The sequence below is a fragment of the Callithrix jacchus genome, chromosome 5 (assembly GCF_049354715.1).
Source record: "Callithrix jacchus isolate 240 chromosome 5, calJac240_pri, whole genome shotgun sequence".
Classification (NCBI taxonomy): domain Eukaryota; kingdom Metazoa; phylum Chordata; class Mammalia; order Primates; family Cebidae; genus Callithrix; species Callithrix jacchus.
Genome location: NC_133506.1, coordinates 158,012,780 through 158,029,313, shown reverse-complemented (window position 1 = coordinate 158,029,313; position 16,534 = coordinate 158,012,780). Strand labels below are relative to the sequence as shown.

Genomic DNA, 16,534 nt, shown 5'->3' with positions numbered 1-16,534 from the left:
GTTTGGTCTTTTGACTGGCCTCCAGCTTCTTTCCAATCTGAAAGACTCATCCCTCCAGTTTCTTCCTCTTTTATCTACCAGTAGGAAAATTTCAAGGAGGAAAGAAAACTAACCCAGTGTTAGGGAGTCCCATCTCCCAGTTTACTGCTTTCTGCTTTACTTACAAGAGTATTCACAATCTTTCCTTTTGCTCTCTCTATCCACACAAAAAAGTACAAACTGTTTCTTAAACTGGGAAGATTAAGATCCTTTTGCTCCCTTCTCTATTTCTACTTCATGGCAATTTAGTTTCTCTGGGGAAGAATGATCTAGGATATTCCCTCCCTCCTATCTTGGGACAGAGAGTGGCCTGTTGGACTTAGTTTTCTGTATATTTACTAGTTATTCATTTAACAGCCCTGTCTGACAGGTTTATCTGAAAAAGCTTCAAACACTGAGATTAAGGTTACAAAACATAAGCTTTTAAAAGCAAAACAAAAAAAAAAAACTAAGAAGGAAATAAATTAGATTTGAATTCTTCACCATGAAATGTAAAAGTTTAATCAGCTAATGGTAAATGGCATGGTGAAAGAAACTGCACAGGGGAAAAACACACGTAGTTGTGACTTTTGGTCTTTAAAAGCATTAAATCAAAGAAGAAAAACTGACAGATGCAGCCAACTTTGAAACCTAATCATATGAAAAAGCCAAACATAAAATAAATATTATCACTGTTGTAGACTCTCATTTTTTCTATCTGGAAAGTTGTTCCTGCTGTTGACCTTCCAAGTAAGGAGAATTTTCAGGTAAATTAGTACTCACCATCGTCTTTGTCAGGAAGGATTGTAACCTGAGCCCCTGGGAACTCTGATCCGATTCTCCCTCCCATGGGCATGCTCAGAAGGACATGGAAAGTTTCCTCCTCCTCATACAAGGAGTCGTCAATTACGACTATCCGACACAGTTTCTCCCGTTCATCTTTGTCAAAGCGGACAACACTGGTGTGGTCCTCAGGCCTGGATATGTAATCGGAGTAAGATAACACGGAAGTTGGCACAGTTCCAGTTGCTGTTCCTGGAAGCAGAAAGGATTCAAAAGATTTTTATGTAGAACATAAGACAAAGATATTTCCAGACACAATTATTTTCATACACAGCATTTTAATGGGCAGTTAGTAGACATGAACACTCCTAGAATTGCAATAGCAACTCTGTACTCCTCTAGTATCCTGAGTCGCCTTGAGAATGACCTCAAACCTATACACCTGTAAGGAATATTACATTTCCAGTGCTCTCTCCTGTCTTTTCTGTCAATAAACTTTAGATCAACACAATGTTACGAATTAATAGCCCCCACTATTCAAAAGCTCACCATATCGGGGCAAAGCATCAAGTGCTTCACATACTTGCCTCCGTAACCCTCTCAACCACTCTACTGGGCTTTACACATTTGGAAACCGAGGTTTTGAGAAGTTGAACCACTTGCTCTGGGACCTAGAGTTCAAGGCTGGTCCTGAAGTTGGCTTTTAATCACTCTTCTGTACTGCCTCTCAAATCATATATCCATGAATGAAAATTTCAGCAAATGTCTACTATGATATCAGCATATACGACTTTTGCTTTTGCATTTTTAGAAAATCTACTTTTTTTCTAGAAAGGGGTCTAGCATACTAGTGAATATTATGTATTAATTTTAATTTTACATTACATAAAATCACCTTCCATAGGGTGCTTGCTCATGAGCAAAGCAAACATTTGGGTATTTCTTTGAAATGAGTTTCAAACTGGTTTTAAAGTACTTCCTTTTCCTTGGCTATGCATCACTTTGCCTCTTTTTTTTTTTAATAAAAAAAAAACAGTAATGCATTTCTACTTGAGCAGATTTGGGTGGGCTGTAGTTCCTTGCAATCCAAAAAGCCTTGAGTATTGCAGTAAGTGACCAAGTGAGATCAGAAAGAGGACTCCTCAAAGGTGAAATCCCGAAGAAAGACTTCTAAATGAATCCTTTTATGTATTTATGGAAAATTAATAAAGTATACCCTTAGTGGCAAAATGTTATGGCTCCCACATGTTAAAAAGGCTCATTTATATCTTTCGGGACTTATCTTAGGTTTTTGGCAAATTGAGCTACCTTGTTGGGTATAGCAGACCACCATTAACTCCTGGCTCACATCCCCGCTCCTCCTGATGGTAATGAACAGCTCACCAACATCTTCTTCAATGGAGTATTTGGACTGGGGAATAAATACGGTTGATTCTAAAGAGAAAACACAATTACAGACAGTATTATTTTTGTTTGAGCTTCTTACCACTGAAATAATCATACACAATGAAAACTTCTCTAATGATTGATATTTTTCCCTTTGAATATTCTTTACAACAACATAGTGGGAGGAAAAGGAAGAAGGAGAGGGGAAAATAATTGGGTATAAAGTGTGTAGGCACTTGGCCAGTGAATTCTTAAATCTAAAAAAAAAAACCCAACATGGCTTTTATCTCTAGTAATTGTTTTCTATCTCTAGTAATTGCTTTCTTCTAAATTAGTAAGTCTTGCGGACACAGTTTTTTATAAATCTAACTGTTCTCTTGGCACACATTAACACCTTCCAATGGAGTACAATTTGAGAGGTGGAAATGACCTCAAAAGTCACCTTGTCCCACCTCCCAGTTTACAGATGAGGAAACTCAAGCTCGTGCAGTTGAACTCATTTGTCAATGGCTGGCCACGTCAGAATTGGAACTCGGATCTTGAAATGTCTGTTCTGTTGTTTTTTTCATCCAAAGTGTGTTCCTTTTGGACAATTCGTGATTAAAATTACAATAATACATTGCTCATTCAACCTTTTAAAAAACAGCTGTTCCTTAGAATTGATAAATCTATTTATCAGCTATAAAAAATATTTCTGGCCGGGCGCGGTGGCTCAAGCCTGTAATCCCAGCACTTTGGGAGGCCGAGGCGGGTGGATCACGAGGTCAGCAGATCGGGACCATCCTGGTCAACATGGTGAAACCCCGTCTCTACTAAAAATACAAAAAATTAGCTGGGCACGGTGGTGCGTGCCTGTAATCCCAGCTACTCAGGAGGCTGAGGCAGGAGAATTGCCTGAACCCAGGAGGCGGAGGTTGCGGTGAGCCGAGATTGCGCCATTGCACTCCCGCCTGGGTAACAAGAGCAAAACTCCGTCTCAAAAAAAAAAAAAAAAAATTTCCGTGGTTCCCTTTCACCCTGGCAGAATAACATATACGACATTACCAATGATTCTTTTTAGCATAGTAGAAGAGCATGCTAAATGATAAAAATGGGGTGATTAAATTGTTAAAAAAATGCAGCTATTGTGTAAAATGATAAAAACCATTTAGTACAATGGTTTGACTATGTAAACCCTAAACAGATACTCTGGTATTTGACTGGGAGTCTGTTTCAGTGAGACTCTCACACCACACAGAAAACACTTCATGATTATTTTTAAAAGTTAACCTTATGATTTTCAATAATTATAGAAGACTGTTGGAACAGTGGATATAGCCTTGGAGGTCCATGCTCCACCCTGCTCCACCCTGTGCTGTGCCCCAGGAGCTGGCAAAACAGGAATGTTTCCCTTACACTCTGGCTCCTGGCTGGGTCAGCCAATGGGGAAAACAGGAAGGACCTCGGAGGGCAAGAGCAGAGTGGGCCAGGCGTTTATTCCCTTGGTTTCCCTCAGGGTTTCCAGAGCTGGCTGCACAGCCTCCACGAAAGGTTATGGTGCCTGGCTCTGTAACCTCTGTGGCTCTGGCGCAGCTAGCCTCTCCTGTCCTGTGCCTAGAGGTGGTGATGAGGCTGCTCTCATTAGCCTTAAAGCACTTTACCATGCCCAGGTGTTAACGGGTCTTTGCCCTCTCCTTTCTAAAACAGTCCTGTGATCCAATCCTTTCTAAATTACTCATTTTGGGTGTGCCATTTATTTTCTCCTGGGGTTGTGACTGGCATACTAATTTTTTAAATGTCCTCATTTTAAGAAATCTGTGAATATAAAATTTTGTAACTATTTATCAAATATTGGTTGGGTGACATCACCTTGCCAAACACTGTGCAGGGGACACAGAAGTAACAAAATCCTTTTCCTCATGGGGTTTTTAATTATAGTTGAGGGGTGGGGAGGAGGAAGAAAATATGTATACAAGAAAATAGGTAGCATATTAGGGGGCAACAAGTTACATGAAGAAAATAAAATGTGCTGAGGTGACAGTGAGGGCTGTGGCTGGACATAGTATGAGTGGAGGGGTTGAGGACACATAGGAACGTTGCAACAAATGTCTCTGTAGAATCAGAACCACATTTGAGCTGAGATTGGAAGGTAGTAATAAAATGTCCTATATGAATAACTTAAGAGAATTCCAGGTAAATGGATGGACAAGTGAAAAAGGCCTCGGGCCAGGTTGTACCAAGTCTTTACAATGATCAGCCAGGAGGCCACTGTGCTTGCAGCAAACTGGGCAAGGAGGCGAGCATAAGACATGAGGCTAGAGAGGTAGTGCAGGGGTGGGTGGTGGGAAGATCACAGGAGCCCGTCAGGACTATTGGAAGGACTTTGGTTTTTACTCATGGTTAAGATACGGAAATAAACAAAGATCAGCTGGGATGAGAACAAGCATATGTTGTTTATTCATAGCTTGCTATAGCAATGGAGTCAGCCATTGTCACTTTTGATAAAGACCCAAAGACAGGCAGAGATGTGGGAATGCCTGATAGTGGAAAAAAGGGAAGGCTTCAGGAGTGCCCTGAATGGAGGCTGCCGACGTGAGGAAGCTCTAGCGGATTAACTAGAAGTGAAGTATGCTATGGGGTATCCTACGGTTAGAGGTGCATATTTGGCTCTGTCTGGTTGTTCCAAAATTTCAAGTGGAGACAAAAATGAGGAAAGCCATCATCAGATCCTGACCACTGGGGGCTGATTGCCGAAGAAGCCGTCTTTGGCTTTCTGGTTGCTGCAGTCTGTGCTGCAGAGCTGTATTTAATGTGTGGTCTGCCTACAGGCTGTTTACATATTCAGTCTTTCACTCTGAAACCATGGGAAGTCTTCAGACATGGGAGGAAAGGTGCCATAATCTGACATTCTTTAAGCACGTAAGTTGTGGCTGCTGTAAGATAAAGAGACACTAGGTCCAGGAGTTGAAGTAAAGAGCCTGATCAGGAGATTTCACAACTATAGAGGTAAGCGATCAGAGAAGCTTTGACCAGGCAGTAGCAGTGGAGGTGGAATGACAGGGCTGCAGGCAGGAATATAAAGGCAGAGCCATTCGAGTCTTCTGATGGACCAGATGTGGTATGTGCAAGAAACAGAAGAATCAAAGATGACTCCAAGTTTTGTTGACTTGACCCGAACCAGAAAGATGAAATTGCTGTTTATAGAGATGAGGAAGACTGCAGGAGAATCAGATTTAGGAGTGGAAATCCACAGTTCCATTTGGACATATTAAGATTGAGGTTCCTTTTAAATATCCAAGCCGACATGTCAAATTAGCCCTCTGGTTATAGAATGATGGATAGCAGCGGAGAGGTCTGAATGGAAATCTAAACTGAAGATGTTGATGGTATGTAGAGCCAAGAGTCAGAATAAAATCATATAGATAGATAGATTAGAGAATGGATTTAGGGACTCACCATGGGGTGTCCTAATGCTCTCCCTCCCCTTGCCCCCCATCTACAGACCCTGGTGTGTGTTGTTCACCTCCCTGTGTCCAGGTATTCTCACTGTCCAACTTCCACTTATGAGTGAAAACATGTGGTGTTTGGTTTTCTGTTCCTGTGTTAGTTTGCTGAGAATGTCGGTTTATTTTTAAGATGAGTTTTAGTAACAGCAAGAATTACATCTATTATTATGAAGTAAGGTTTTTACCAAATATAACATTTCAACATAAGAATTATCATGACTTGAGTACAAATAACACAGCAAGTATCACTGAAAATTCAAGTCAAATATTCAATTAGTTTCAGTGAGTTTCTTTTCATTAACAATGAAAATGTGCTCTAGTATCACCTAGATTTTGGCAGTCTTCAGGTCATGGACTCCATGGCATTAGTACGGAATATTACAGAAAGTTTGATTTATTAGGGTTTTTGTTAACTTATTTTTAAGTTCAGGGGTACAAGTGCAGGTTTGTGACATAAATAAATGTGTGCCACAGTGGTTTGCTGCACAGATTATCTAACCAACCAGGTGTTAAGCCAAGCGTAGTGCCTACTAGTTACTTTTCCTGATCGTCTTCCTCCTCCCACCCTCTACCCTCAGAAAGACCCAGTGTATGTTGTTTCCCTCTATTCTCATCCTTTAGGGTTTGTTATGGGCTGAATGTTTGTGTTCGTCCTGCATTATATGTTGTAGCCCTAATGCCCAAGGTGGTGGTATTAGGAGATACAGCCTTTTGGGAGGTACTTCAGTGAGGTCATGAGGATGGGTCCCTCAGGATGGGATTAGTGTCCTTATAAGAAGAGGAAGATGAGATATTTTTCTCTCCAGGACCATGCATCAAGGAAAAGGAAGATGCAGAGAGAAGGCAGCCATTTCCAAGCCAGAAAGAGGCCCCTCGCCAAGAACCAAATGTACTGGCACCTTGGCATTGGATTCTCCAGCTTCCAGAACTGTGAGAAAGAAATGTCTGTTGTTTAAGACATTTACCACAGTCTGTGACGCTTTGTTATAGCAGCCTGAGCTGACTAAGATAGGGTTGGTTATGCATAATATCCATTCTCTGCTGCTAATCCATGCTGGCCAGGTTTTTCTTTTCAAATAAGTTATTCAGAAGTGGTCCATGTATGGGATTTTAATTTAATAAGCTTTTTTTTAAGATTTAAAGCTCGAGTACCTGAGTTTTGGTGTTTGGTTCTTCCTGCACCTTATGACCCTTGAAGGTTTGATTAAGCAAACCAGGACCTCTTGCCAGTGCCAGTAGGTTTGAATTAGCAACAAGAAAGAAAACCGAGTGTCCGGGCTGTGCCCTTCGCTATGGAATTCACTCCTACAGTTGATCTGACAGAGAGTAAACAGGCCCAGTATCAAGTTTAGCTCTTCTGTTGACCTAACTTTAACAGAAATATGTAGGCTGTGGGAGAAACTGGAAAAGGGTATCAGAGAGACAAAGAAAGCCTCCCCGATAGACTTTTCAGGTAACATTCCTTTTCAACTTCACATTATAAATACAATAGAAGTGTCTATGCAGACTGCTTCAAGTAAGCATAGCTCTTTAAGTGCAAAATTCCTTAAAGTGGCATTTGTACGTTATCCTTAAAAATTATTAGCTAATAGGCATGGAGTAGTCATTATTTGCTAAGCCCTATTCTAAACACTTCACCCGATTGGCTAGTTTTACCCTTGCATCAGCCTTTGAGGTAAGAATTATTACGACTCACTTTACCTCTGAGGTACACAGATGAAAGTTAGGTTGGCAGGTGGTGATGCTGGGATTTCAACTCAGAACCTCCGTGTCAGAACCCATCCAGGCTCATAACCACTGCACTCTACTGCCTAAGACAAGACTTCTCAGGGTAGCCGGGAGTGGGAGCATCACTTAGATCAGAGGAAAACGAAAGGCTAAATTGAGATAATGAAAGAGCAATGTGAAGTTCTGCTAAGGCAGAGAGAGGGCCATTGCAGTAGAAGCAGAAAAAAAAAGTTAGAAACAAATATTTTGAGAATTCCTTTTAAGATCCCGTATTTTCATAGAAATTGTATATATATGATTGTATACATACACAATTATAAAAGTATTGTGTATAATTTCATAATATATGTATAATAAGCACATTAATGAATCTTCACAAGTATGAAAAAATAAATGTATATAATCTATTAGTATGTATATGGAATATAATACATGTATATCATGATATAAAAGTATGCAGGTCAAATCCCATTAACACACTGGACTGGAACTGCAGCTCTTTGTGAGGGTGTTCACTGAGAGACAAAGTAAGGGCTAAAGTATAGAATAGTCAACTCTCATGGGGACAAAAATGACCTTTCAAATGTTAACAATGGTTATTCCCAAGTGGTAAGGTTGCAAATGTAAACCTGTAATCCCAGCACTTTGGGAGGCTCAGGCAGGCTCATCATGAGGTCAGGAGATCGAGACCATTCTGGCCAATCTGGTGAAACCTCATCTCTACTAAAAATACAAAAATTAGCATGGGGGTGGGTGCCTGTAGTCCCAGATACTCGGAAGGCTGAGGCAGGAGAATCACTTGAACGTGGGAGGAGGAGGCTACAGTGAGCCGGGATATCACACACCACTGCACTCCAACCTGGTGACAGAGCAAGACTCCATCTCAAAAAAAAAAAAAAAAAAAAAAAAAGAAAGAAAGCAAATTAAGAGAGTAGACCTCTGTTTTGTTTTTTTTTTCTTTTTAGCAGTTTTAGATTTAGAGACAAATGAATGGAAAGTACACACAGTTACCATATATTCCTTCACCCCCTCTCATTTTCCACGATTATTAACATCTTGTATTTTTGACAATGAACATGTGTTACTTTTATGCTTCCAGATTGATTTAATTACCCCTTTCTTTTGAAAGAAAGAATAAAGTGAATGCATTCTTTATTGGTCCATGTGACTATATTGTAATGCATACTGCAATCTGTAACTGCAGTTTTTATTTTTAGGTTTTGCCTGTGCTACATAGGCAAAACTGACTTTTGTTCTCAGACACAAAGTAGTTGTATCTTCATTCAAAAGAGAACGTACATTTTGTCCCTTCTCTCAATTATATCTTACAAAGGATAAAAAATAAACAGACTCCGCCAAATAATGATAGAACAAAATATCTTCTAAAAATCTGCTATAAAAGAACAAGGAAGGAAAAGGAAATGCAGTGTATGGATGAAGGCACTGATTGTTCTTGCCTTTAAGAAATCTGGCAGGTTCAAAAACAACTCAGAAGATATTCCAGATTCCAGTACATTTTCAGGCCACTATGGTGCCCTCAGACTGGCCAACAAGTGGTATTGAATACAGCAGAGTCTGTCACTGATATATTTGAACTTGGACAGCTTTCTTACATTTCTATGGTTTGTTTGTTTTACTCTACGATGGACGTAGTAATATAGACTCATTTTTACAGGAGCTTGAAAAAGAAATAAATCAAAGTAATGTAAACATACTCAAACCAGATGATAATAAGGGCTACAAGTTCACACCAAGATTTCATGAGGTCCAAAAGTTATCCTTCGGTACTATACAAACTTGTTGATTAAAGTGAATCTTTGGGGCAGGGCATGGTGGCTCATGCCTATAATCCCAGCAATCTGGGAGTCCGAGATGGGTGAATCACTTGAGGTCAGGAGTTTGAGACCAGCCTGGCCAACATGGTGAAACCCCGTCCCCACTAAAAATACAAAAATGAGCCAGGCGTGGTGGTGCACGCCTGTAATCTCAGCTATTTGGGAGGCTGAGGAAGGAGAATCGCTTGAACTGGGGAGGCAGAGGCTGCAGTGAGCCAAGATTGTGCCACTGCACTCCAGCTAGGGTGACAAAGTGAGACTCTGTTTCTAAATAAATAAATAAAGTGAATCTTTTGATAATCTTTGTTTGAATCATTAAATGTTTTTATTTTGTAAATGTAGAAACTTTCAGAATATTTTTCATGACTCAAGTTTTATTTTGCAGTATTTTTCTTTACATCCAGTACTCAGTGTCAGAAACTATGTGCTATACTTTTAACAAGCGTTCGAAATTTTTTATTTGCCTTAAGATGATGACTCATGCTTCACACTGATGGTTTCTTTTTAAAAAAGGTTTGACTGTCACTAAAGTTGAAGCTCTCACATGCCTGCTTTATCATTTCTCCGTCATCATCCCCAGTATCCTATGGTCTCCTTAATTCTGAACCTCGAATTTTGGCACATTCACCTCAAAATATAACTAGCCAGTGACCTACTTATGCCAATATTGACAATGTTGACAATTTCAAAAAATAAGTATTAATGTTTGGGTTTCATATTGTAGTCATCCTATGTCATCTGAATTCTATCATATGAAATGTGTTTGGTTCACTCAGAATACACATTTTTGTCTTTTCATTGTATCCATTAATACTAGGTTTTTAACTTTAATGTAAAGGCTTAAATTCCTTTAAAATGTGTTTATTTGCTATTAAATATTATGTAGCATCAACCTGCCATGGCCCCACCAGAAATGATTACAGAGATCAAATATTTAATCTACTCATTCCTGGCTGTACGTTGGTATCATGTAAATATCAGAACAACCCAGTTTCTGTCAGAAGTTGGCAGACATTTCAAGTATACAAACTAAATAATTACATAAACTATTACAGGCTTTAGATACCTGTGCTAAGCATCTGTACTCAAATACCTCTATATTTGAGGTTGTTTTCTCCCAATAAATGTACGTAAAACTCCATTTAGTCTGGCTAGAAATTACAAAGTAAAAAAAAAGTGGGATCTTTATATAAAATAATACATTTTAGCTCTTGTATATTTTCCCTTAACAGAAATGGAAATCTTTAACATTAACTAACATCTATATGCGTTAAAGAGCTAGGATAGACTGTGTAATTTCTGACGGGGAACTTAAGGCAAGGAGGTTTTGAATCTCTATTTGAGAAGCTTTTCCGTCTCTCTCAAGACTGGATAGTCCACAGATACTTCTATGGGCTCTGGTTGCTTAACGGAGCACACAGCATTCTACGTTGTTAATTGTAACAATCTAGGGGAATGAGATCACCTAATCATATAATTAACTTCAAGGGTTAGTATGCCTCCTTCTCCACTACCTAGATCCTAGCAGCATAGAGTAGATGTTTAATAAGCATTTGTTGAGTACACAGACACATGATGCAGGGGCTGAATTGGTCTTGACTATTTTCTTAGAATGCTTAGTTTTATTCACCTATATAATAAATTTGAGGCTTAATACATAATAGAAAGAGAAAAGAGAAGAGCGTAAGAAGGGAAGAAATTACTTTGTTGTTTTCATATACAAGATAAGTAAAACAATGTCACAGTGATAAGCACACTGATTTATTATGATTTGGGATATTACTTCTTTTCTAACCACGTAAAATGATAGCAGACCATAACTTAGGGGAAACAAGAGCTCTAGAGGGGGAAACAATATATATATTTGAAGACACATTGTTTAGTTTTATTACATGAGATACGTATATACACACACATACACACACACACACACATACACACACATATATATATTTTAAATACTGCCTCTGGCGCTTATTGGCTTGCTGACTTTGGGAAAGCAAATTCCTTGAGCCTCAGAGATATTTGTAAATTGATATATAAATCACAGCATTATACACATAAGATTTAAATGAGATAAGTTTTCAATGCTCTGTTTGTCAGATTCCTCATCCAGAAAATATATGGATAGACGGCATTATAAGAGCATAATTACGAAATGTGAGAAGCCAGTACATATACATGTGTTTGTGTGTGTATGTTTGTATGTGTGTTAAAAAGTTATCTTTTGTCACATAAATCTGGAACTAATGTTCTAAAACTTGCCAAATATAAAATTGAAAGCCTCCCGTAAATATCAGGTAAAATGCCTGAAATGGTTCCAATGTCTACAAGGCAATGCGGTAAAAGGGGCTGAATGAGAGAACATATATAATGTGCCAAACACACTGTCTGTTGTGTAGTAACTGCTCAGTGACTTTCAGTCAGTACCATTACAAATATTGAGAAAAGCATAGACTTGTGTTTAAACAAATTTGCTAATAAGTAAAACTGGTTCCCAGACTAAAATAAAGCAGAGTTGAATTGGTTATTCCCTCTTCTGCATTTCACGATACTGTTCATAGCTTGTGTTATCATATCGCATTCTCCTGTGATCAGTTAAAGCCTCTCTTTCCCATCCCCTGTGGTCTTTGACAGCAGAGATTCTATCCTATTATCTTTGCATTCCCAATATACAGTGCTGTACCCCTCACAAGTAGGAGCTGGATAAATTTTTAATGCATGAAAACAAAACCTCAAAACACATCCTAGAATGAATATGCAGAGGGAGAGCTTGTAGGCATAATGGTTCCTAGGGCAGGTGAATTGATAGGCAAAGAGCTGGAGAGAGAGCACAAAAGGAAACAAAGTTCCTAGATGGTGGGGAAAGTGATCCTTTGTTAGGAAAAAAAAGAATTACTCAATTTCTTAAAATGAAATCTAACATTAGATTTATGATATTGGAAATAAGAATATATGCATTCTGCTTTATGTTTTATAGAACTTCCGCAGGAATGCTATAACATGCTAATTATTAATTTTTCTTATTTTGTGCATTGGGAAACTAAATCTAATTAAAAGCTACTTTATTTTAGGTCACACAACTAGAAATAGATTTAGGAATCAATTCCAGGTGTAACAGTTTCAAGACCAACGGTCTTCAACAAGGCACGGAGCATACAGGCATTGTGGAGGATTTGTCAGTTATCCAAGGATCATCACGACTTCAAATAAACACGGCTGAACTTTATCTATAAAATTCTGAAACAACTTAGATGATCAATACATGAAATGAAATTACGGCAAAGTTTTATTTGGTATAGCCCATGTTAGGAAAGGATTATATAACTGGGGGGCTGTGTACATGGAGTGTGTATATGTATTTTGTCTTGTTTTTAATAGCCTACTCCTTAGATATATCATGGGTACAGCATGTCACTCTGAGCTTATAAATTGGAAGGCAGAAATGAATTCAAGTGTCTCATTTCTTCAGGTCATATGGCAATTGTACTAGTTGGGAAACAAAATATGAAAAAATGGTTTCCAGCTTTAACTAATGGATCAGTTTACATGTATTAAAGCTGTCCTGGGCTTGTTTAAAAGAGAAAAGCTTTATTTTTCAAACATATATCCAAAGCTCAAGACCAAAAGAAAGTTTAATTATTTATCCCTGGATAATGCAGATGAAATCAAATGTAATTAAATGCTAACTGTTCTTTAATGAAAATTATAAACATAATTGAACTTCATCTTTAAAGGCAGAGTTGTTAGTTAAACAAATGATGTCAGAACTCTGGTTTTCTTTTTCACTTTATCTAATTATGCTTAGTCTTTTAACACAGGAATTTCCACACAGGTTTCCATTTCACGTACTCTGTAGATTGTATCTTTGCAAACCATTTAAGAATCTTCTGATTGACAAAATAAAGTAGGCTGGCAATTTAAAAGAAAGTCATGTTTGGCTTTTGACAGGATCTCAGCTTTAGACTTTTCTACAAGGTTTGTATAAATGCCAGCCCTCAAAAAGTCATTCAAGCTTTTTTTCGTTTTCTTTTTTTAAATTTTCTGACTAGATCGAGACAAGCTAGGACTGTAGAAGTATGATGGGGAGGAAAAAGGTCAAATTACACACAAAAGCATTAAGGTTCACTTCTACCAGCATCAGCCAAGGTGTGCATTGACAAGAAAACGTAATCTGATGGAAATTAACAGCAATGATTCAAAACACTGTGCTCACTACAGAATGGGGGTAGGTGGGGTGCATATTATGCAACAAGTGTAGACACATATGGCCAAATAGAAATTTTTGGCTGGTAAATATATAAAGAAAACTTTAATAATTAAAAGTAATATGGAAACCACATTAATTCAAAAGTGATCTCATTCTCAAACCATTTGTTTAAAAGATATGTTAAGACATTTAAAGGACTCCAAAAAGTGATGAATTAATCCAAGAAAAATGACATGAGCAATATTAAATGATAGAATTATAATAACAGGAAGAACATGTTGGTAATTCCATGGATAATTCATTCACTTGGAAAAATATAGCATCCCTGGCTGGGCACAGTGGCTCATACCTGTAATCCCAGCACTTTGAGAGGCTGAGTTGGGAGGATAGCTTGAGGCCAGAAGTTTGAGACCAGCCTGGGCAACATAGCAAGATACTGTCTTTACAAACAATTTTATATATATTTATATATACACATACACACACACACACACATATATACACACACACACACACACACACATATATATAAACCAGAAAATTTTTAATGCATATATAAATTATTTACATATTTATACACAATTTATATATATGTTATATTGTATATATAAATTATATATATACATATATGTATATATATTTATGTATATATGTATATATATTTATGTATGGTTTTGCTACATATGCTTTGAGCTACATATATAAATTGTGTATAAATATGTAAATAATTTATATATGCATTAAAATATGTACATAATTTATATATGCATTAAGATTTTTCTGGTAATATGGAAATTGTACTAGCTGGCAAATATATATAAATATATTGCTATATATACATAAAATCTATTAATATAATTTATATACAAATATATAAATAATTTTATATTACACATATTTTAGGTATAGAGCATTCTTTCATTACTTTTCAGGTTCCATCTTCCTGTCAGCATATCTGAGAATAGGGAATCATTAATCTCGAAGATTCTCTCTATAGAAATTTCAAACACTGAATTTAAAATGGTAAGGTATACCCCTATAAGGTATTTTGTCATAGCAGCCCAACAGCAAAAACATAAACCAATTAACAATGGCTCTTACCATCTCCTGGGTCAATTATCTCAACAGTGGCCACTGTGGGGAATTCCAGGGCAGCCAGCACGGGCTCCGAGAGGACCACCTGAAAGGTTTCAGACTGCTCATGCTCCCCGTCACTCACGATCCGCACTCGCCACGTGGCCCTGGTCTGGCCCGGGTTGAACTGCACTTGTTTCTGTGCTTTGCCCTTGAAGTCTTTGTCTTTCTCTGCAGTCCCATCTCTTGTGCCAATACCTGCACAGAAACATATCATTTTCTTAGTTTCATTTTCACTCGGATTATTAAGGTTTTCCTTATTAACTTTTTAGATGTCATTTTATCCTGAAGAGCAGAGTTGATCCTGCTTTGATCTCATGAAATGGAAAACTGGGTATGGCTTTGATGATGCAAGTGTTTCACTGTAGGTGTTGGGTAGTTCATGATTCTGTTCTGCATTTGACTCCATTATGGTTTTGCTACATATGCTTTGAGCTACATTTGGATTAGAACTTCTTGTCAAACAAGAATATGTTTTATATTCACATTGTACAATATCCTTACTCTTACAAGTTCATGCAGTCTTCAAACTACATTTACTTTTGCATGTGTTGCTGCATATTACATAAAAAAACATAAGAAACATTCTCTAACTATAAAATATAAGCCAATAAGAAACGATTCCATGAAAGAATTCTTTGACTCACCATCTAAGTCGTAAATGGCTAAGTGGAATAATAAAAAGTGATGGTATTCTCTAAACATTTAATGGAACTAGGATCCATAAAAAAATGTAATTCGGTATTTTCAACATGGCCACTGCCAGATTTTCCTCTGTGGAACACCCTAGAATTCCATGAAACCATGTACACAGAATTGGAGAACTAAATATATATGGTTATTATGAGCATTATGCTTGGCTTACTCTGGAAGTTCATTCAAGGTCAATTTCAGTTAGCTGGGAAGGTTGAAGGATCCCTGGGTCTCTAAGTACATCGCAAGATGATCTTCACTATTACCATGCCAGATTCTCAAACCATAGGGTACATTATCAGAAGCAGTGAAAACATTCAATGTCATAGAAAAACATAAAAATGGCAATAGTACCTGGACTTCTATATCCTTAAATACGGAAGCAGAACCTCTTAGTGAGTCAAGTTAATAGAATAATTTTCAAATATATTTCTCTAAACCTGGGCATTTTCAGAGATGTTGACAGGACAGACAAGTGTAAAAGAGGGAAAAATAAGGCTGGGCATGGTGGCTCAGGCTTATCATCCCAGCAGTTTAGGAGGAAAGGTAGGTGGATCTCTTGAGCCCAAGAGTTTGAGACCAGCCTGGAAAACATGGTGAATCCTCATCTCTACAAAATAGACAAAAATTAGCTGGGTTTGGTGACACATGTCTATAGTCCCCACTACTGGGGAGGCTGAGATGGGAGGATCACCTGAGCCCTAGGAGGGAAAGGCTGCAGCGAGTTGCGATCCTGTCACTGTGCTCCAGCCTGAGTGAGACCTTGTCTCAAAAATTAAAAATACATAAATACATAAAAGAAAAATAAAGTCTTGTGACTTAGATTTTTTAAAGCTTAAAAATAAATTATGTTGGAACCTTTTACATTTAATTAAAAATTATTATATTTTTGAAGAATTCCTTTTGGTTTTTAAATGAAAAATGAAACTAGACTAAATACGATCCATTCAACTGCAAATATTCATTGAGTACTTATTCCATGCCAGGCTCTGTTCTATATGCTGGGCTGTATCAGAGAACGAACTAAACAAAAACCTTTGCCTTTATAGTGCTTGTATATGAGTCATTTGAACATTTATTTATTGATAGAAATATATCAATGACTGTTATTTTAATCTTAAAATGAAGCTGAAAACAAACATTTTATTAAAAATACTTCTGTCTTACAGTTCTCAGAAAAATAACTGAGAAAAATGTTGCATCATATTTTCCTTTTCAGTAGCAGGTAAAACATGATTTATTCAATGGCAAGAGAAAAACGG

The 16,534-nt window shown here is 37.6% G+C and overlaps 1 protein-coding gene across 1 annotated transcript in view; it reads right to left on the bottom strand.

Moving 5' to 3' along the window:
- Positions 1 to 16,534, bottom strand: part of FREM2 (FRAS1 related extracellular matrix 2) — a 195,824-nt gene that overhangs the window by 97,824 nt on the left and 81,466 nt on the right. Inside the window, exons 4-6 of the mRNA XM_002748988.6 lie at positions 14,547 to 14,777; positions 2,110 to 2,235; positions 802 to 1,053 (exon numbers count right to left, since the gene is read on the bottom strand). Coding sequence (XP_002749034.4) covers positions 802 to 1,053; positions 2,110 to 2,235; positions 14,547 to 14,777 — 609 coding nt within the window. The remainder of the gene's footprint in view (positions 1 to 801; positions 1,054 to 2,109; positions 2,236 to 14,546; positions 14,778 to 16,534) is intronic.